Here is a 23,681-nt window from a genome sequence, read left to right on the forward strand (position 1 = left end):
AATAATTTGGTTATTAAATGTCAGGAAATATGTTATGCATATTTCAGCATGGCAATTAAAATATGAGTAAATACTTTCAATATATAATGTATTAAAAAAGCACAAATGAACTAATTGACTTTAATTATTTATAATTTATTTCAAAGTTTACATGGGCAAATTTTACTTTGCATTCATGATTAAGTAAATTATGAGTATACAGATTGAGAGTAATGTAGAATAGACATAGGTATGATTTATTTTATTTTATTTTTAAAAGTTTTCAACTCAGTGAGTGGCAATGCAATAATACAATAATAGAACTAAGATTATTAAAAAAAAACTTATTTTGTTGTGATAAAAATTGCATTCCATTTATTGATAATAAGCAAGTTGCAAATAAAAGTTATTTTATTAAATTGTCATTGGTTATCATAAGAAGTTATCTATATATTACTCTGCATACGCCTACACATAAGAGTCGACGATCTGGTGACCTGGACGTGACACTTATGACTCCAGATTAGAAAAAATCCTCTAATTGGTCTCCCAATTGGTGACCCGGACGTGTTTAAATCACCTCCAGGTCACCAATTAGGGGATTTAAATATCGACTATGTTAACCTTCATCTATCTAAAGGTACCTCACGATTGAATCAAGTTAAAACGTCTTATATACTAGTAAATTGGTATTTAATATAGTGGTAGTATAGTGGCTACGCCACAGTAATTAAAAATAAAAACTTTTCTTTTGAATACACATAATCACGGCATAACGTTATAATAATATATTATACTGTAGACCAATATAATGTGCTTTCGTTTGATTGAATTGAAAGACATAGCAATAATTTTCGGTGTGTTTTAGTCAAGGTTTGAATGCAAAAATGTTATCAATGGGCGTTATAGTATTATGAAACCTATTCAGTATCGTATTGTATTGTATCGTGTGTTTACATATTTGTTTATCGGTTTTACTTTTCTTCTCAATAAAATATCATCAATAGTTTAAAGGCTTTTCTATCGTAACTATTCGAATAAACTAAAAAGGTAAAATAAGTTTCATTGAAATGCAGGAAGATTCTAAAAAAATTCTTTATGCCAAATTAAACTGCAAGGTTTCATAGAAAATCCATTTAAGGTGCTTATTATTTTACAATTTCTGCACAAAATTCAGTATTTGCGATCCACTAAAAATGTGACATAACTTTAAACCCAATATAGGTTTTATATTTCAGATTAGAAAAGATTCGCTTTCTTTTACTCAAAACATGAAAAATCCATTTTATTGTAAAATGTGGACTTTTAAACCTTCATGTTCAGGCGAATGTTCAATACTTGATAATAAATACAATTATTACACTTACCGTTTGATAGTTTATAATAATAAATTAAATGAGGAATAAAAAATGCATCGGATAAAAAATATGGATTTTCTTTAATGTTTATATTTCGTATGCTGTGGTTGCATTTTAGTTATTGCTCTACTTTCACGTTTGTTTACATTTAGATGAAAGCAATATCCAATAATTTTATAAATTAAAATAGGAAAGAATAGTGCATTTGTAAAAAAAAATATATGGATCTTATCTTATTATTCAGTTATAACTGCCCATTGTGAAAAATTCCGGATGTAATTCCAGTAAAAAGAAATGACACCCTGAGTGCCGTAGTCGTTACCGTAAAATTTCCTGGAACAAAACAAACATGATATATTACTTTACTTTAATATTTTGTAAAAAATGGATTTCAGGGTAAAATTTTACGGTATAAGACAATAAGAGAAAAAAATGGATTTTACGGATCTCAGGGTGTCAGATCTGAATTCTTTTACAGCGTCGATTTCTTTTTAACAAAATTCGTGATGCAAATGTAGATGTATTCAGGTAGTTTGTTTAATAAATCAGAGATTGATATGATTGAGTAGGTAATTTAATACATTAATACTTACTGTGAAATCACATAATCACTGAAAATAAATAAATATTAATGTAAAAGTTACGGTGTAAAATTTTACGGCTTAAAACTTTAAGGAAAAAGAAAAGATTTTTCGGATCTCAGGGCTCCAGAAATTTTTGCTGCAATTTTATCTGAATTCTTTTACTGTGTAGATTTCTTTTTAACAAATTTCATGTAGTAAATGTAGATGCATTCAGTTAGTTGGTATAATAAATCAGAGACTTCTATGATAGAGGATCCAATCCAAATTCCCAAGAATCCACCGATGTTACTAAACAACTCCATTGGCTAGAAGAATACAAAATTAATCTTACAATGTATTCTATTCATTAAACAGGAACGAGAAAATTTATATATATATATATATATATATATATATATATATATATATAATATATATATATATATATATATATATATATATATATATATATATATATATATATATATATATATATATATATATAGTGAAACAAAATTTATGGATATAAATGGGTACTAATTGAATTCTACGTAACTGAAATGATTTCAATTGAATTCTATGATAGGTAGGTACTTTATTTACATCACACTAGGGCTAGGGTAATGGGCTATTGGCGTCGGTTTGGGAAGCATCCCTGAGGATGATCCGAAAACATGCCATCGCATTTTTGATTCTCTGCAGAGAGAATGGCTTCCCTGATTTGGTAGTCCGACGGCAAACGCGAAGTCGATAACTTTACGGTAGAACAGTTTAACGAGGAACGATGCCGCGTACCCTCAGTCTCTTCGCAGGCTGATCAAAGTGGTCACCCACCCGCTTTCTGACCTGCTGTGTTCTACTGGGAGCCGTGTCTTTACGATCAGTCCCCCAATTCTTTGGAATTGAATGGATATTAATTAAATGTGGTTCAAATATTGTATTTTTCCAAGTATATTACAGTTGCATTACAAAAGTTTTGATAAAATATTTTCCACATGCCCCAAAACAAAATAACCTGAATTCATTTTTAGAATACAATTCCAAACTATTCAATAAGTTTTATAATAAATTTTTTTGCTTGTTTTTTTTTTTCATTAAAAGCAATTTGATAATAGGAAAATGTAAGAGCGTTGCAAATATAAGAGCGTCAAGAGTTCAAGTAGATCCTCATATAAATAATAAAGATGTATAGTTTTCAGATGTAGCCTCATTGACGTGAAAGGAAAAAATTTTGTATTCTTTAAATGTTTTAAATTGCATTTGTTTTAAAATAATTTTTTTAGGTAGGCAATCACGATAAGTCCTACAGTTTTAATCAAACTAAATTTGAAATTTTAAAACAAGCATTTATTTTAGTCATTTATGTTGCTAAAAAGGAAGTTCCCTCTTAATGCTGTAAAACTCATGATAATACACTGATGATCATACGCTCATTAAAGATAATAGCAACTCAGAAGTTTCAAAAGTTTCAGAAACAAAACAAATGTAACTTATTCATTGAGCCGTTTTTTTTCACCAAAAGATGAAAATCAAAAAAGATGGTAAGATATCATTCATAAAAACTACAATCTTCTAAAGAATATCTCCTTTACAAAAACTTAATATTACATGGTTGGTATAATGGTTAATGCATTTTGTACCTCCCATGCAATGCAATGCAATACAGTCTTTACAACACCTGGACATGCTGAGTATGAGAATATTGAGCTGTTCTTGGTGAAGATGACACCACTCAGCAAACAAAGCTTTTAAAAGTTTCGGTACAAGTTCCGTCAGTCATCTTCAACTCGTCAGTCAAGCCTGTCATGTCCCACACATGCTTCATCGGATTCAAGTCAGGTTTAAATGCTGGCCATTTAATGTGGGTGATGCCCTCAACTTGAAAGGATTCGTTTTGGATGTTTGCAAGGTGAGGACAGGTGTTGACAACCATAAACACAAATTCTGCTCCTATTGCACCCATGTCATAACTATTCGGTTATGGCACTGATCGGCTTACAGAATGCTTGTGAAAAAATTTACTTCATCACCATTTCTTACATAACCTTCTCTCGTCATTCTGACTTACTGGTGACCTACTGTAATTTGCATATTATTTTTGAAGATGTGTATGATAATTCTGGAGGTGAAATGTTTCCTTTTAGAGTTCTATTTACGTGTGATTATGAATTATCCTTAATTTTTGGACTGACTCGACTGTAATTAAATATCACCCTCTTGAGTCCCAGTATCCAAATATATAAAAAACATTCCTTACAATTTTCTCACTTAAAAATATTATTTAAAAAATTTTCTTCTGTTACCATGTCCTTACAAAGCAATAAATAAACTGCAATAAAGATTATTAGAAAGTTCAGAAATTCAATTAAAGAAACATTCTGGGCAGTTTTATGGCATAAAAATATTTTATTTTACATGAGTATATTGAAATTAGTTTCATGTGCAAAATGTTACGAAATGCACGATAAAAATATTGAACATAAGCTAAAAATTAAAATTTATAATTTTTCATTTTATGAGAAAAAATAACTGAGCAAGGTTTCTTAAGTTTAAATACTTGCTTTTAAAAAAATAATAAAAGAAACTCAATTGTATTTATGAGTTTTCTCTCTTTTCAGTTATATTTTTTAAGTAAAGATCGCATTTTCTTCTTCAAATTAAAGCTCGGAGATGAGTGGTTTAGGCTAGTGATTACCAACTGGCGGCCAGCGAAACCTTTTTGTATGGCCCGCGAACTAAAATATATTAATTGTCACTTTTTTGCGGACAATTTTCGTAAAAAAATATATATAGGCTTAAAATACTTTTCTTTCTGTGAAATTTAACATACCAACGGTGCAAAAAAATTTATTTCTCAGGTTTTGCATCCAAGAAAATATTTATTAAATAAAATATCGATTATTATTTGTAATTCAATACTTTTGTTTTGTATAACTTGGTATAAAAATCTGATAGTAATATTTAATGTTCCTTCAAACATAAAAGAGTCGAATATAAAATTTTGATGAAGCCCGCCATTTGACTGGTGTTTTCATTTGCCGCCCCCGGCTTCGTGTAAGTTGGAAACCCCTGGTTTGAACTCTGCTTTTCAGAAAGATTTCTTTGTTTTGTAACTGCATTTTACTGTGTAAGAAACCAGGATTAACTGAGATAATTCTTACGGGTAAATAAAATCCGGTTTTTACAAATTTTTGTGTTTGAAACAAACTTGACTTACCGGTACTTTTGGAACAAAGTGGATTATTTTGATTTTAGCATTTCTGAATGACACTCCGAGACTCATAAATTGAGAGCTGTAAATCAAAATCATAATGAATATTGTTTCACTAAAAATATTTCGAAAATTAAATGCTACAATAAAACTAGTTATCATTCTAATTATTTATAAAATTTATTTTAAAAGCAAACCCAATGTTTTCCCGGATGTTGTCTGTCGTCAATCTCTCAGGGGCACCGTAGTAGGTGGGCCAACGTTGCTCTCACAGTAAAAAGGACAGGTAGTATAGGGAAGTACCGTCATTCGGGGCTACTTTGTGCAGGATTTCACAGTTTTTGAACTTTGACATGTAAAAAAACTATGTTAATTCAAACTTTAGTAAAATTTATCGATATTATATTCATAAATGGGCTCAGACGAGTGAATTTGATCAATATTGGCATTATTTGTATGTAATATTTACGAATAATAAGTCAAAACACACCTTGCACAAAGTAGCCCCCAAATGGGGCTACTTTGTGCAGCGATAGGAATTCAGTTTAATAATTGTGTTTTTAATAAAATATTGATATAAAATTGTTAAAAAAGTTCATTGTTGACATTTTTAAAGACAAAAACATCAGGATATTAGTATTATATAAAGGTAAAGATATTAGTTTGAAAATAAATTTTCAGCTTTAAAAAAACATTTTTTTTGAAGAATTTTTTCTTAAAAAGAATGTTTATTTCAAAACATTTGAGTTTAAACAAAAGGAAACCATATACTTTTTTTAACATTGAAATGGATGATATTTCAAAAATAATAATTATTACATATTCATTAACATTTATAATATTTATAAATTTGAACATAACATGCTTGAATGAACATGACAGAACTTGCTCTTCAGTTTCTGTCAAAATCACCTGATGTCCTATAAAATATATTTTTATGAGTTAAATCGTTTGATTAATTCATTAGAAAAATCTTTGTAGTAGAAAAATAATAGTTTACCAGGAAGTTTCACGTGTTTCTTGTGAATTTTATTAGAGATAGTATTTCTGTGGATTTTGTACTTCCGAGAAACTTCTGCAATCGACATACCACCATCAGCAACTGCTTGAAAACATTGTTGCAGCTTTTCTAAAGTGTAATCACGGTAGTTTCTAGTTCCAGGTATTTTTTTATAACGTATGACCATTTTTCGGTCGAAAAAAAGAACGAATGAAACTTTGCACAAAGTAGCCCCAAAGAGCATTTTTTTTCATTTTCCTTTTATTTGTTATTAATTTTCAAATTTTTTTTAACGCTAACATGATGTAATCGTTTATTAATATATAAATAAAAAATTTTGCACTTTCGACAATTGTTTTATCAACGTCTTTGCATTTCACAGCTAAAGTTTCCACGCACACTTTTCGACATCCGACGTCCTCGGAAAATTGTTGACATTGGATGAACGAAACACACTCTGAAATTGTTTTAAAATTCGAAAAAATGCTTGTACTAATAGAAGAGACTTCTATCTTCAAATTCCACACATTTTTAACGTGAAATAAACGTAATACTGAATAGCAGCACTTGAAAAATGCCAAATTCGAATTTGCACAAATTCCCACTGCACAAAGTAGCCCCGAATGACGATACTTTATTTACGTCACACTAGAGCTGCACCATGGGATATTGGCGACGGTCTGGGAAATATCCCTGAGTATGGTGCACTAAGCAAAGTTTGTACCTCATACCAACGAGCTATAACCAAATTACAAAAAAGAACAAGCTTCAAGTCCTGATTTTTTTAACAGCAGGCAATGAACGTATCGTTTTTCAATGGAAGGTGCTGGTAGTGATGCTCATCTTACGTTGCCTGGTGAGCACCTTGTGGCCAAAGTCACGAAGGCGAGCAACATTACCCACGCCACACATACCCGTTCATATTCACACAACAGAGGACTGAGAGAAACAATTATGCCTTGAGCGGGATTTGAACTCGCAGCCACTGACTTTGCAGTTCAGCACTCTAACCACTCTACCACTTGTCGGCACTGTTCCTGAACTGATATCTAACTCAACATGGCTGTTTTGTAAGCCGTCGATGTCGACTCATACGTCGTCTGTCGAATGAACTCTATGGGTCTGGTTGCTATTCCTTTATATAATATAGGTATTGGTATTGAAGCAAACTGGCAGAGTTATCAAACTGAATTTCGTTGACACCAGTTAAATAAGGCGCTGTTACACGCATATCGAGTGAATGCCACTTAAATACGGGGCTCGTACAAGCAGGACTAAATACAATGCTTGTACTGACAGGTTATCGAGTGTATGCTGCTTAAATACGGCACTCGTACGAGTAAGACATCGCATGGATACTGTCTAAATAATGAAGAAATGGGTGCTCGTAACGAAAAGCTTAACATTAAAAGGAAAAGTATTGAACCATACATATTATACAGGACATTGAGTAAAATCACTCTCACTTTATATTTTTGGCATCGACATCAAAAATAAAAGCAAAGTTATTATTCTTATTGGGTGACGCAAATTAATATTTAAGCCCCCTCCAAAAAATGAAAGAAAGAATGCAAATCACAGTGCAAGAAGGAACACGCAAAAAGCATCAAAACAGGTTTAGTTGGAAGTTGAAACACTAAACTATTTCTGATAACCAACTACGAACTGTTTTCACCCGCAATCATTACTTACGCCTTCATGTACCGTGATTTTCAAACTTATGATGGCGTTTTTTTTTCCTGGGTTAAAAGTTAATGAAAAACAATCATTAAATGTGGAAAAAATCTTTAATCTTTTATTTACTCTTAAGAAAAATTACTCAACAAAGTGAAATGAATTCAAAACAACTTACACATTATAAACTCCAGGATAAAGCAGTTTTCGTATTTTATATCCGTATTTTAAGTTCTGTAAAAATTTTAAAAAAAGTATTAATACGCCGCCTATAAAACATAATCAATACATTGGTTATGTTTTATAAACAACGTTGGACAGCCAACCTATTTTTGGGTTTACAACTATCAGTGTTTTACTCTTTTGACTTCTAATTTTGAACCTAACCCAGAAGGAAGGAAACTTCTGGATCAAGCATTGGAACAAACTAATCTTAGTGGAGCACTTTTTGGCAGAACTAATCAATGTTTGTTTTATATGGAGGGGAAAACCATGAAATTTTCCAATGGGTAGCCGGTAGACAAAGATATTCTAACTTATGATTCGTCTACCACGAATTATATTTTAAGACAGCATTGACACCACGACTCAACCAATACATGTAAGAAGATTCAGATTTTCGATATCAGGCAACAGACTTATCATTCAAAGATTATTTTCAATGGATGGAGTAGCTCTGATTTTCTAAAAAACTATTGAACTTCTTTTCAGACACCGTTGTTTTTTCTTCTTGTTTTCCAAGGTTTTGGATTAGGGTAATGCGCCTAGAATAGAGCAGATTGTCGCAGATAGGTTTAAAGTTAGAAGATTTACACGTAAACCGCATAACGAGTCTTTTTAGGTTTACATTAAAAGGTTTTTGCTGAGTTAAAATAAACCTTATTTTGCTATCTGGGTGAAGAGGATCCGAAGACACGTTATCAGAATTTGGATACTCTGCGGAAGAAGTGCCATTCCTTCTTCTGTGGCGTGATGAGATGCGCGAACTCGAGCACCTTTGTGGTATAATAGTTTTACGAGGGCCGATAATGCACACCCTCAGTTCCTTCACAGGCTGACCAAAATGGTCACTCAAGCGATGCTTGATTGATTTTGGCGATATCTGCTGGGAAGAGCCACTAAAACTGCATCCCAATGGCATTTCAATCCTCCATCATGTTACAGTAGACATATACGAATGACGAGACACGGATTAAAGAAATGTCTGAGTGCTTTTAGTAGCAGCTTTAGTCCAAATTCTTAGTCCGTAGTGTTCAGTGGGAGGTAGTTTTTTTGTATAATTAAAGTATTTTGGCCGATTCAGATACATCTTAATTTGTATACGAGGGTTGTAAATTAAATAGTGGCAACTTAACCTTGAAACTCACAGAAGGGTGGGCATGCGCAAATAGGGTATGGGTGCGGTGAGGTGGCGCTGTTGTCGATGTGTAGAATACAAAAAACAAGCGATTTGCTTAGGAGGGTAGTTGTTGTGTGGCGTTAAAGAGAGGAGTTTCGTTTCCATCGCTCTAAAGCATGTTTTCAAAAGATGATCAGCGGTCGTGGCTTAAAATCGAGGTTGCCTGTGGCAAAAATGCAACAGAATGCTATCGCGCATTAGTGGAAGCCTGTAGCGCAAATGATTTACATTATAGGACAGTAGCACGATGGGTTCAAGCATCTCGTCTTTTTTCGTCATTAAGCCTCTTGACAACATGCTTTAGAGCGATGGAAACAAAACTCCTCACTTTAACGCCACACGACAACTACCCTTCTAAGCAAATCGACTGTTTTTTGCACTCTACACATCGATAACAGAGCCACCTCACCGCACCCATACCCTATTTGCGCATGCCCGCCCTTCTGTGAGTTTCAAGGTTAAGTTGCCACTATTTAATTTACAACCCTCGTATGATGTAGGGATATTTATAGCAGAAAAATGAATAAAATCGTACAGGAAAAATTTATCTATTATGTAAAAACTTAGTTGAAGATGGCCACATTCCAAAATTACAAAAAATAAAGCAAATAAGTACTTTAAAGGGGTCAAGAAAATCATTCTCTCAACATCGAGAATTTCTGTTTAGATATTGGGTTGGACCGGGAGGCCGGAGCCTCCGATCCATTCGCCAATAATTTGAAATAAAAAGTAAATGATTTGTATCAAACGGACTGTTAGGAGCATGGGAAGAAATCCATGGTTGAAGATTTATCGATAGAGAGCATGACCAAAAATTAAACCAACCACCCATGATCAATATTAAATTTTAAAATAGTTTGGCGAAAGCGAATCGCCCAAAAACACTGAGATAATTAGTATAATCTTATAATTGATTTTTTTTTTTTTTTTTTTTTTTTTAAGAATTAAAGAATAAAGAGTTATTAATAGATTTTTGTTTTTGATTTAATCGAGATAGTGAATTAATGAGTCTTACATTAGTATTGAAATAAAAAGTTAGCCGTTACATTGATTGTTAAGAAAAGAATAAAGTATTTTATGTTCGCTTTTTATAAATTTTAATAAAAATTAAATAAATGGTATATTGTAATAGAAACTCAATTAAGAATGATTAAAAAAATTAAGTTTAAGAAATTAAAGAAATATTAAAAGCTAGGGAATACGAGGGTTGCTATTTATATTTCTGGCCTAATAATGAAAAAACAAATATGTAGGATCGTTTATTATTTTTCAAAATAATCTCCATGATGATCAATACACTTTTGCATGCGTTTGAACCAATTTTCAAAGCACTTTTTCCAGACCGATTGAGGTAACTTCAAAACATGCGTTTTGAATGCATCAACCGCTTCTTCGGGGGTCGCAAAACGTTGTCCACGTAATTTATTTTTCATGTGTGGGAATAAGAAGAAGTCATTGGGTGCCAAATCAGGGCTGTACGGCGGATGACCCATCAGTTCGATCTTTCGCTCCGTCAGAAATGCCTTTGTTTGAATCGATGTGTGAGAGCTCGCATTGTCATGATGAAGAATGATGCTCCTGTTCTTCTGCTTTTTTCGAATTTCTCCGATGACTTCTGGCAAACAAATGGTCGTGTATCATTCAGAATTGACCGTCCTGCGTTGCTCTAACGCCACTGTTGCCACATGATCGTTAATGCCGAAGAAACAGGCAATCATTTGTTTCGATGTGCTTCTTCCTCGAACAACTTTTGTGGTTTTGCCTCGTCTTGGAAGACCCATACAGTTGATTGCTGTTTTGTTTTCGGCTCATATGCATAGATCCATGATTCGTCACCTGTGTAGATGTTATACACAGCGTTTGATGTACCTTGAATGTATTTTTCCAACATTTCCTTTCACCAATCGACACGAGCCTTTTTTTGAGCGTTTGTCAGATTATGCGGGATCCAACGCGAAAAAATTTTTTTACGCTCAAATGTTCATGCAATATTTTATTAATGCTAGTCATACTAATGTCCAAAAACGCCTCTATCTCACGGTATGTCACATGACGATCTTGCTTTATCAGTTCACGCACATCATCGATCTTTTCTGGCACAACAACGGATTTTGGACGACCTGCACGGGATTCGTTCTGGATCGAACATCGACCACGATTAAATTCGCTATACCAATTTTTTACAGTGCTGTAGGATGACGCTTTATCGCTGAATAAAGAATTAAGTTCATCGAAGCGCTCTTGTCTTGACAATTCACGTCGAAATTTATGAAAAATAATGGCACGAAAATGTTCACGATTCAATTCCATTTTTTGAAAGAGAAGAACTTTTCAATTTACTATCAACAACACAAATGAAGCCATAATGGTAAATCGTCTGCTGAATTTATGTTTAAAAATATCAAACTTTTGATTAAAATCGTCTGCGGTCGCCTAGCAACACTTACTGTTGCCAAGGCCAGAAATATATATAGCAACCCTCGTATGTAATGCCTATTGTGGCATCACAGTACTTTTGGGTATTATACTTGAACAAAAAAGTAAAATACCACAAAATAAAAACTCGTTCTTCAGATAGATTCAAATAAAAGGAAAATAATAACGCTTTTATGAGTTTAAAAACGAAAATGTAGATTTTGAGTTTTATTATTTTCGATTTTATGGCAAGTAATATTTTACAAAAGAAAAATCATACCTCTAGTACATTATTAAAATGCTTGTATTTAAAAGATCGAGTCCTGCAAAAAAAAAAATTATATAATACCATTGTTTAAATTATTAACTAAATTATTTGCTTAAAAGTATCTATAAGCCATTGCATGCCATTTAATAATGTCAAGTGCCTATTAAAATCTGTTAACAAAATCAAGTGACTTTTTTTAACTTACACCATATTTTTTTCTTCGCATTTTGCAATCAGTAATACACATTAACATTAATTTACATTTTGCACATAATTATTTAAAAAATACAGACTTACTATTGCAGTTGTGTTTGTAAAATATCCGATAAATTAAGAAGAAAAAAATTAAACTGAATTTTCATGCAAAAATACAAATTTTGTTAGATTAAAGTTAATATTCATGCGAAATCTGATTAATGATAGAATATTCAAAGACAAAATGCTACTTTTATTTAGATTCGCTTAAAAGTAAGAGGGGCAAATGATAAACGGGGGAGTTCCAGTTGGTTCAAGTACACAGCAATTAAACAAAATTTGACTAACTCCGGTTAGATTTGGTATTGCAAGAAGGTGACCGCATTGACCAGGTTCGAATGTGCCATCAACTTTAAAAAAATTCTTCTCGACATGTACAAACAAGGTGTAATGTCCTTATTTGGATCGAAACAATCAAAATATAGCTTTAAATTAATGGAGCAAAGTTATATTTGGATCAACGAATTCAAGCTTGCTGGGAGAATGTATTTGAAGAAAGATTGTAATGAAGAATGTAGTAATGCTATTAAAATATGTTGTAGGAAGATGATAATATTATGGTCGGTGAGGGGGGAGTTGTTATCGACAATACCACCTTCATCTATGAAAAGGTACCCCGTCATAGAATTGAGTTAACAAGTCTTATGTACTAGTTGAATTGGAATTATATTTTTCTAGTGATAAATACACTATAGTACTATCCCCAGATTTATATCTGTAATAGAATACGATGAACGGATACAACTAGTTGGTCCATTGCTGCTTTGTAAGAATCCGGAAGAGCTGTATTAAGATCACCGTACATTTGAGTGCTGATCGCGAGAGCTATAATAGGTTCACGGTCGTGATAGCTCCTGTGTTGACAATAGCAGTCGAGTGTATATAGGCCAAGGTTGTGTGTGATCGAGCCTGAGTAACAGCTGCACGAAGGGGTGGGTAATGTCACAGTCACAAGTAGCACGCCAACTGTTCAATGTGGATCATACATCAAAGTAGGCGGGTTCAAATCGAAGTTGAAGTTTTTGACAAGGTAGGCGTGTTCATAATGAAGTGGGAGTTTCTGTCAAGGTAGGCATGCTCATATCACGTCCGGGTCACCAATGTGGGGAGAGTTGTTATAGACAATGCCGACCTTAATTCAGGAAAAAGTACCTCACCATAGAATAGAGTAAACATGTCTAATGTACTAGTGAATTTGAATCATATTTTTGTAGTATTATTTTGTAGATACACTACAGTTTGCTTTGTTTTTTGGAGGGAAAAAAGGTTGGAGATTTGGTGCAAATACATTGGTCAAAAAGTATATGTTTGTACGTCGCAGGGAGAAATTATATTAGAATAAGGGGTTTATTTCTTTTAACAAATGAGGTCTCTAAACATATCTAAGCAATTATTTGAAATCAAAAAAGGAGAAAAGTGTTATGTTTTCAAGTGACAAGAGACTTTCGCCATCTTCCTACCTCAACCCGATTTTTAAGCTGAGGAATGAGTTCATGAATTTCAAGTTATTTAATACCGCAATAATGGTTCCCCTTAGATTATGAAAGGGTTTTTCTTTCTTTTTTCGTTTAAATATTAATATGTGACTTCTAAGGAGTCCGAGGTTAGAAACTTTTTCAGGTTAAATTTCATTTTTATCAAGTATTCTAAAATTATGTATTACGAGAGAATTTTTGATAACACTCTGCTTAACAGTTCTATGATTTTATGCTTCGATCACTGTTACAAATAAGCAGTCTAAAATTGACAATTCAAAGAAAAAAAATAATTCAATATTTGTATAATGGGTTTAAGATTAAAAAAAATATATATTAAATGAATGCATTTTTCTTAAGATAGAAAAACCTTCTTCATGAAAATTACTTACACACACGGAGTATTGTTGCACTTTTTCAAACAACTATCCCAATTTTCTTTTTTGACTTTTTCACCTGAAAAATACAATAAAAGTTTTAAATGCAACCTAATGAAAATTTTGGTTCTTAAACCCGGCTCACTTGGAATCTAAAAAATTAATGAAGAATTATTCAAACAGTTGAGTGAACAACTTTTCCCACCTGTGAGAAGATAATGACTAAACTTTCAAATTGGAAGCGTGGCGGCTCAGGGAATAGAGGGTTCGTCTTCCAATGAGGTGAACCGGGGTTCGAATCTCAGCTATGGCTGGTCGATGCGAATTCCACACCCGGCTTGTGCCGACGTGAAATATCCTCAGTGGTAGACGGATCATGGGTTAGGGTCCCTTTGCCGTCAAGTAAACCGTGGGAGGCTCTCGTGGTTTTCCTCTCCATGTAACGCAAATGCGGGTTAGCTCCATCAAAAGAGTTCTCCACGAAGGAAAATTTCTCCCAATCCAAGAGATCCCTAGTCTTCTGGATTGGGTTTGAAATTACAAGGTTACAGAGTTGAACATAAATAGTCTTAAACCCCGAAAAATTGGGTGGGCTGTTTGACGACGATTATAAAATAAAGCTTGAAAATTATTAAAACATAATATTACTTTAACGGGAGTGTTGAAATGTTGAGTTGGGTTCAACATTTTGGTCATTTTTTAATTTATTTTTAAGTTTTAAAAAGTTGGAGAATTTCATGTTCTCTGGCAGTTCCCTTGTTGTTTGGCGTGGTTCTTGGCGCAGAAGTAGTTTTAAACGATCTTCATCTGACTCAACCAGAACGAAATGCGATGAACAGTTTTCTCACTTCCATAGTAAAAACGATTAAAAAATGACTAAAAGATAGATCGTTAATAAATGGTTATTGTAATGGGGGAGTTGAGAATAAGGTTTCTGCAATCTTTCTTAAATGTAGGATTTTCAGGCCTTATTACTCATAAAACACTTTCACTTTTGAAACTCTGAGATACTACATTCTACTGATTTAATTTTGATTTTATTGATTTTAGATAATCGGAATTTTATGTCTCAATTTATCTGCATAAGATAATTTGGACGATTTTGCTATCAATATGGTAAAAATAAGGCAAACAGTCACATTGTTTTTAAGGTCACAAATTTTAGATTTTATGATCTAATGTAGAGAGGTAGAGAAATAATGATCCTTTAACAATAATATGTAAATAACTATAACATCAATATGTAAATAACTTTAAGAGCAATCTGCAACAAAAAAAAAATGCTTATAGAACTGATATAGTTTAAAAAATTTTCAAACAGAAAATTGTTAACATTTTCCAAAAGAGTGGAATATTTAACGAAATTTCTCCTAATGTAAATAAAAAAAATTTTTTTTAGAGAAAGTGTTTGAGCAATACCTCATTTCCCCTTTCCTCCAACGTTTTCTGTACATTTTCATTAATTTCACAGCTTTCAAAATATAAATACTGTGTCAACAATATGTTTTACCTGCTCAGTAATAACACTTACCGCTCTTACACAATGTTGCCGTGTGACTAATACTTAATGATTTTGGTGCACACCCATATTGTTCCATGTGAAGATGGAAGGCGCAAGTTTCTATGCATTCCTAAAAAATGCAAATAAAATATAAATTAAGTTCATGTTTTAGATTGGGCGAGTTTCGCGATAAAGAGCTACAGTGACCTCTCACTTATGCACCACCTCTTTTATGCACCTTTTCATTTATACGACGATTTTTATAGGTTCCAGTACATTAGATTGGAAAATAATGATAAACGTCCTTCGTTTATGCGTAGCTCTAAAAATAAATTTTTCAATTATGCGCCGAAATTTTAGGCTAACATCTTAATTTTTCAATCCTTTAAATATTTTTTCTTTTAAAAAAATGTTTTAAATTAAAATTGAAGCAAATAAGCGATCCTTGTTACAGATTAAAAGAAATATATGTTGTTAGATCCTATTGAATTTGCTTCCCCCTGTGACCTTTTCATTTTTGCTGTTTCTGAAAAGACATTCTTTCTAGAATTTTGAATAGGGTGTCTTATCTGTTACACCAACAACAATGAAAGCCCATTCATCTTTTAGAAAATGAGCATTCCTCTTGTTCAGAGGTTAGTTTTACTTCCATGCTGTTTTCTAGAAAAAAAAAGACACCTGGAATACGAAAGATGAAAGAGACCACGATCACTTACTTGCAGTCAGATGGACATTATGACTAAATAAAAATAAGTAATCTGTTTAGTGACAGAAGTACTTGAACAACTTATTGTGCAGCATATTATGACGTCAAGTACTTTTCTTAGAAATTTATCTATGTGATGTTTCTCCCCCTCCCATAAAACTCTAATTTTTTGTGAAGAACTGTTCATTTATATCTAACTAAAACTTGTGAACGATGAGAACGTGGTGGATGATACTGACGAGATGATTAAGTTCCTCCAAATCACACAGCAGTATTGAAAGCTTTAGACACTATTCCTGACTATTTACAATTTAATTTTGCTTCTGAAATTCCCTCTTATACCATTTATATGAACTGGAAAAAACTGTTTTTGAATAACGTCGGCAAAAACAAATACAAACATGTATTAAGATTATTTTGTAAGAAAATAAATTGTCTTAAGGTATGTTAAATTTTTTCTTTGTATAATTAAAGTAAATATCATAACAGTATAAATATTAGCATTTAATCTTTAGAAACATATTTATTCATATTGTCATTGCAATTTACGTTGCGTTTTAGAATCTTGAAGTTTTTCATTTATGCGTTTTTTTCTCTTGGCCCCTTACACCGGTGCATAAGTGAGAGTTCACTGGATCGTTTCAAAATTTCTTTAGCTAGTGAAATGTAAGCTAATAACATTTAAAACAAAAAAGTTTATTTTACGCTGAAATTTTTAATTCAATCATAATTTTGACATAAATTGTTTAAACAATTATGTCACGAAAGCAACAGAACTATTTAGAAAGGGAAAAAATAACCAAAACGGTAAATATTTGAATCTTAACTAACAATTGGTGTTCGAAATGGGCTACAGGTGGCGTAGAGCAGAACTCTCCACCTATGGCAACATTTCGCATGCTTTCACCATTAGCGTGTGGAGAATCATAGAAGAAGGAAGTATGTTAGTCTCTGTCTTGATTTTCATACAGATAAAAAAATTTTAAGTCGGGAAACTAGATGGGACTGAATACTACGTTAAACACAGTTCTAAAAGAAAGCACATGGAAAATTTAAAAAAATATTTTTATTAATTAAAAATGAAAAATATTAAGAAAAATTTAAAATATTGTAGTACATTCCTATACAACTGAAAAGAGGAGAAGTCTTCTCTCCAGATGGCGTATTTGAGCGTTGCGATCACCTATCTTGTTCGATTCAAGATTTTCTGTAAGTAAGGGGTGTGTTTGTGTGTACACTGCTTGTCAATTGCTAGGGAACAACTGATTTATGCACAGTGACGTTCTTAACAGCCTACCAATAAAAGAAAGACCAAACGTAGAGGGCGTGGTAGAGCAGTATCCTTTATCTGTTTAAAGGTAGTGCACATTACCTCTTCATTCATTCGAAAATTCATGTCAGGAATTTGATCAAAATAGCACTATAGGTTGTTGAACTTATTTCTGTAAAATTCAGTGTGTTGTTGCTATAATTAAGTACAAATTTTTAACAAGATATCATTTGAGTTCTTACAATCGTGGACGAGATGTTAGACTATTGGAAGCAGGTCAAAATGTCACAACCGTGGCAGCAATCTCAAAAAGCGTCATCTCGTGATTAAAAAAGACCTCTGAAGACGGGGATGCTACGTGATAGCATGCTAGTGGTCGTTGTACCCAAGTCGAAATTCTCGATGGTCCCATCAAAATATTTTGATGGCTTTTGTTGATTTCAGTGCGAATATCGTAGCACATTCTTATACAATTAAGAGGAGGAAAAGGAGGAATGTCAAGCCATGGAATCGATCTTCTCCCTAAATAGCGTATTCGAGCGCAACAGAGTAAGAAAGAGCGTAACAGTATCGCGAAAACAGAGTAAGAAAGGGTTAATTTTTCAATAACTTGAAATTAATAATTTCTCTACTCTGTAGTTTCTCATGGGAGAAATCGATATACAATAAAACATAGCAGACATACATAATACTATACATAATACTATACATACATACTACTATACATAAAACAAGGTACACACTTCAGTACTACAATACAATAAATGAGGGCCATACCATTATGTCAACGTTTTCTTCTGTACTTCCTATAGGATTAAACAATGTGCAATTTGTATCATAAGGTTGGGGTAAGAGATGCTGCTCCACCTATGAAAAAATAAAGTCAACATTTTGAAAATAATATTGGTTGCACGGAAGTGAATGAAACAGATTTTACGACCGGGTGGAATTCAATTTTACAATAGGCACTGGATCCAAGTCAAATTTTTTGATGGTTTTCTATTAATATACCAAAATAATCTTGATGGTAACCATTACCCCAATCTCGGTATTCGAACTGATTTATGATGGTCCAACTTGTTTTGATGATTCATTCCTGTTGAACCATCAGAACTTTCCATCATAGTTTCTTAAAAATCAAATGTTGAAACGGTCATGAGCCACCATCACCCCAATGTAGGAATTTACAGATTTATGATGGGTCAACACGAAGAAACAAGCAAATTTTTCTGATTGTTTATTCCTGAGAACCAACAAGATTTCCCATTTAACCATCATGGAAATGTATAGTTGGAATCCTCATGGATTATTATCGCTTGTTGGTCTATGAGAATCAAAATTCTCTTCATGATTAAGCATAATATTGTATTTAAGTAGCATTTTCCATCACGGAATGATGGAAGTTGTTTGGCATATCAAAAATCATGAACGCATAATTGTAAATGTTGGAGAATGATGACCATCAAATGTTGTTGGACCAGTATGAATTGCGCTGAAACCAACACATACCATCAAGAACTTTGACTTGGGGAGTAAAGGAGCAAAATATGCGTTAGGTACCCAGTATGTAACACTCTAATTGCAATAGCACTAAATATGGACAACATCCGGAGGCATATATTCATTTGATGTTGGTCCCCTTTAGCATCGATGACAGCCCGCACACGTCTGGGAAGACTTTCCACCAGTTTTTGATGGGTGACCATAGGAATTAACTTCCAGACTTCTATCACAGCTGAAGTGAGTACTTGCAGTGAGGAGGGTCGTTTTGGCTGGCTACGTAATCTGAACTCTAATTCGTCCCAAAGATGCTCTATAGGATTTAGATCGGGGCTATGAGAGAGTCAGTCCAGTTTTTGAACACCCATTTCGTCAAATCCTGTCTGTGCAAGCCTCGATGTGTGAATGAAGAAGCTATCCTGCTGGAATAGAAATGGGCTGAAATGTTGCCATAGAGTTGGGAGTGCAGCATTGTCCAGAATGTCCATATACATCTCAGAGTCTAACCACAGGAACTAACGGACTTAGACCGAATCACAAGAAACACCCCCACACCATTATCCTTCCACCACCATAAAAACCGAGTGTCCGGATACTTTTGGCCGGATAGTGTATCATCATCATCCGTTCTCCTTTTTTTTTTGATCGTGACAACCACTTTTACGAGGAATGAATATTTCTCCCTTGCTTTCTCTCGACATTCCGCTGTTCTTCCTTCCTTTTCTTGATATTCTGTTTCTTCAATGCTCATGTTTTTCATCCTCCAATGAAATTAGAGAAAAGGATAAAAACTCTCTACTACAGCTTGCCTCGGGTCAGTACCATCTATACAATTCGGATAACTCACTTTAATTTGTCTATTTTGCTAACTTTGATGTGAAGTTTTACTGTTAGAGGAGGCATCATTCCTGTTCGACCTTAGCATATGTAAAGGTAAAACTAGAAATATGCGAATACCCTTTAATCAGTAGGCGTATTATAAATTTTACCCCAAAGATACAACGACAAACGAGTTAACGAGACAAACCCACGATTTGCACAATAACCATATAACACCTGGTGGCCATTAAAAAAAAGCGGTTTTGAACGGGTAATTAAATAAAGTGAGGCCCCTTTTTAGCCATATGTTGATAAATGTTTAATTATTATGTAAAGAAATTTCATAAATTTACTTAACCCCTTAAGGATCAGTTAATTTTCAAGAAAACGGTCATAAAAGTGCCTATTTTGCCAAATACACGTATTTGATTAGTGATGACACCTAGTTTGAACTTAACTAACTATCTACAATTACCTTAAAAATATCCTGGTAGTACTGCCATCTAGTGTGTAAAATGAGAAATAAAATGTTTTCCGGGCAAAAGAAATTAATTAGTTTTATTCTTATTGGCACGTTACTGCTGAACACTCCAGCCCGTAAATATCACGGGAGTGAGAAATAGAGGGCGAAACATCACCCCGTCATTTTCATGGAGCGAGAAGGAAGGGGTTAAAGAATTTCATAAATTACATTCCGCCCACTACCCTATGAAAATTTCGATGCACTGATAAATCAGCGATTACGTGTAAAAAGTAACCGGTTTAAACACCAGTTGTGAATGCGGAAGCAGAAAAGTCGATTAACTGTCAGGGGTGTTAGACAAAAGATATCCGCTATTAATTTTGCGGTCAGGCCTCCGCTCTTTACCTCCAAACCCCTATTTAAGTAAGCTGTTTTATGATTTGCTCTTGTTCGCTGGAGACTTTCCATATTATACGTGGACTATCAGCAACTGCGCCTCAGCCGGCATCGATGAACTGCGCACTATTAACATGAAAAAATTATTGAAATAGTTAATTAAATTAAAATAGTTAATGGATATGCGTAGTTACTTCAAACTTACTCACGGGAGCTGTGATAGCTCAGGGAATAGAACACTCACCTCCCAATGTGGTTCGAATCGAAATGAATTACGCACACAGCTTGCACCGACCACTGTGCTAACGTAAAATATCCTCAATGTCAACGAATCATGGACTAGAGTCTCCTTACCGTCAGGATAAAAGTTGGTGGTTTTCGGGGTTTTCCTCTCCATGTAACGCGAAAGTGGGTTAGTGTCATCAAAAAAGTCCTTCACTAAGGCAAATTTCTTTTAATACTTGATTTGGGTTCTCCCTCGTCTTCTGCATCATATTCAAAATTAAAAGTCAGTGGAATTGAAGGTTAGTAGCCGCAAACTGAAACATTTTTCTGACTGTTCATTTACTTTAATAAAACTTACGTTCAGAAAAATGAGGAATAATACCTGAAACGGCAAGTCCTTTCTGACATAAAGAAGTGCTACAGTTTAGTAAAAGTAAAACATTTGTGATTTAATCTAAAGCTTTTTTACACATTGCGGTTGTTTGAGTTTCGAAATGTTATCAAAAATTGAAAAATTGATTAGAATTATTTTTATTTAGGTAGTCCCCCTCTTTGGTACTTTCTTAAATTAAATTTCTTTTTTTTTTAGTTTAGGTAATAATTATTTTATTTTATAACCGTCATTGAACAGCTGACCCAATTTTGGGTTTACGACTACCAATGTTCAACTCTGTTAACTTCTAATTTAGAACCCAATCCAGAAGACAAGGGAACTCCCGGATCGAGCATTGGGGAGAAATTGGTCTTAGTGGAACTAACCCGCTTTTTGATGGAACTAACCCGCGTAAGACTACTCGTTGGCAATCAACCTATAGTCAATTCATTCAACTCTGTAGCCTTGTAGTTTGGAACCCAATCAAGAAGACAAGGGAACTCCCGGATCGAGCATTGGGAAGAAATTGGTCTTAGTGGAACTAACCCGCTTTTTGATGGAACTAACCCGCGTAAGACTACTCGTTGGCAATCAACCAATAGTCAATTCATTCAACTCCGTAGCCTTGTAGTTTGGAACCCAATCCAGAAGACAAGAGCCCTCTTGGACCAAATATTGGGGAAAATTTAGCCTTCATGGAGGACTTTTCGATGCAACTAACCCGCATTTGCGTTACACGGTGAGGAGAACCACGAGGACCTCTCACTGTTAGCCTGGCGACAAGGGGACTCTAACCCATGATCCGTCTACCCCTGAGGATATTTTACGTCAGCACTGTGATTAGTGTAAGCCGAATGCGGATTTCTTAGCGACAAGCCATCTCTGGGGTTCGAACCAGGTTCCCCTCATTGGAAGGCGAATGCTCTGAGACATCGCGGATCTCATTATCAGGTAATCTGTAAATAAGAGAGAGAGTCGTTAAATGCAGCTGGATTGTAAATTAGCGAGTGCTTACTTCACGTTTAAACACTGCAGATTTATTTAAGTAGATGGTAGTAGATAAGTGAGAAAAGAGAGGCGAAAACACTTTTCTTCAATCCTATAATATAGTTAAAAGGAGTTTCTTGTTCAGAATTCATCCAGTTCCTTATTCAGATATTTTATTATGCGAAACTAATAACAAAAATAAAATATAATGAGATATTATCAATATCTTCTGATCAGCATGCTAATTCATCACGGTAGTCAAAAACTTGGAAGGAAGGCAGGATATTTCATAAAGATTGAAATTTTCTTAGTGACCCTTAACCTGAAATGTCCTCTTACACCGCTAGGGGTTAGAAAGCTAGGGCAGTAGAACCCTAGTTCATGTTATTTGCACCTTTCCTAATGATTATTGTCAAAAGTTGTTTTCAAATAGATCTAGAATTAAATATTTTATCAAACTTAATGATCTGGCGTGTGCCTTTGTGCAATTCGTAAACTTGGCAGGAATAAAAGAACAGCCAAACAGCCTGTTTATGATGAGGAAGCTCCTGTTGTGTCATATGATTCAAGTGATTCTTGCCCCTTATATGTTTTACTTTCTCTACAAATTTATAATAGCTGCCTTGAATTAATTTGTAGATAAAAAGGGAAGATTTGGCTGAAAATCAGTTGAACTCCTACCACGAGGATCCCTGTTTTTTTAAGGCCATGACAGAGAGCTGGTATAGCATTTGCTTGCCTAAAACTTTAACAGGGTCAACAAAAATGCAAAGACTGAGGGAAAGATAAATGTCCCTGGCCCATCTTTTGAATAATCTACACATAACCAATCGCAAGATAATCTCTCAATCTCGTTTCTTTTATTGTGGGGAGGGGATGATCTCGTGATTGCACGACAGTAGTTTCGTGATTACTCTTTGTATTTCGTAAGCAATACTCACATATTCGGTGACTTTGATAGAATGATATCCTGGCGCTATAAGCTTAATACCGTGTCTGAAAGGATTCACGAGTCTTCTGGAATCGTGCATTGAAAAATAAACGGCCGGTTCAGCTCTAGGATCAATATATTCATCCGAATATACGTTCAACCAAAAGACGATATCTGCGAAACAAAAAAGCATAGATTATAAAAAGCCGGAAAACAAAAAAAATGTTAGGAGATATGATCTCTTCATCAGCTCCCGCGACTATATCTGCAAATAGAAGTGCTTTCTAATATTGTATCAATGTAACCAAAGCAATATATATATATATATATATATATATATATATATATATATATATATATATATATATATATATATATATATATATATATATATATATATATATATATATATATATATATATATATATATATATATATATATATATATATATATATATATATATATATATATATATATATATATATATATATATATATAGATATATATATATATTATTTTATTTAGTCATTCTCAA

The 23,681-nt window shown here is 33.6% G+C and overlaps 1 protein-coding gene across 1 annotated transcript; it reads right to left on the reverse strand.

Moving 5' to 3' along the window:
- Positions 1 to 1,895: 1,895 nt before the first annotated feature.
- Positions 1,896 to 23,424, reverse strand: LOC139426411 (uncharacterized). The gene is made up of 8 exons (XM_087163608.1): positions 23,156 to 23,424; positions 18,229 to 18,318; positions 15,506 to 15,605; positions 13,990 to 14,053; positions 11,880 to 11,922; positions 7,964 to 8,019; positions 5,118 to 5,193; positions 1,896 to 2,226 (listed from the first exon to the last, which is right to left on the reverse strand). Exons 1-8 carry the CDS (start codon positions 23,336 to 23,338, stop codon positions 2,080 to 2,082), a joined length of 759 nt encoding a protein of 252 aa, XP_087019734.1. The 5' UTR covers positions 23,339 to 23,424; the 3' UTR covers positions 1,896 to 2,079.
- Positions 23,425 to 23,681: the final 257 nt, after the last annotated feature.

Source organism: Parasteatoda tepidariorum, chromosome 5 (genome assembly GCF_982258835.1).
Source record: "Parasteatoda tepidariorum strain Cologne lab strain chromosome 5, Ptep-v5.0, whole genome shotgun sequence".
Classification (NCBI taxonomy): Eukaryota; Metazoa; Arthropoda; class Arachnida; order Araneae; family Theridiidae; genus Parasteatoda; species Parasteatoda tepidariorum.

What these genes read in the sequence shown, in the direction of transcription:
- LOC139426411 (XM_087163608.1), bottom strand. Translation starts at nt 23,338, where the DNA reads ATGCTTTTTTGTTTCGCAGATATCGTCTTTTGGTTGAACGTATATTCG. An exon ending in GGCAACATTGTGTAAGAGCG is followed by an intron (nt 14,054 to 15,505) that starts GTAAGTGTTATT and finishes TGTATTTTTCAG; the next exon opens with GTGAAAAAGTCAAAAAAGAA. An exon ending in TATCCTGGAGTTTATAATGT is followed by an intron (nt 5,194 to 7,963) that starts GTAAGTTGTTTT and finishes TTTGATTTACAG; the next exon opens with CTCTCAATTTATGAGTCTCG.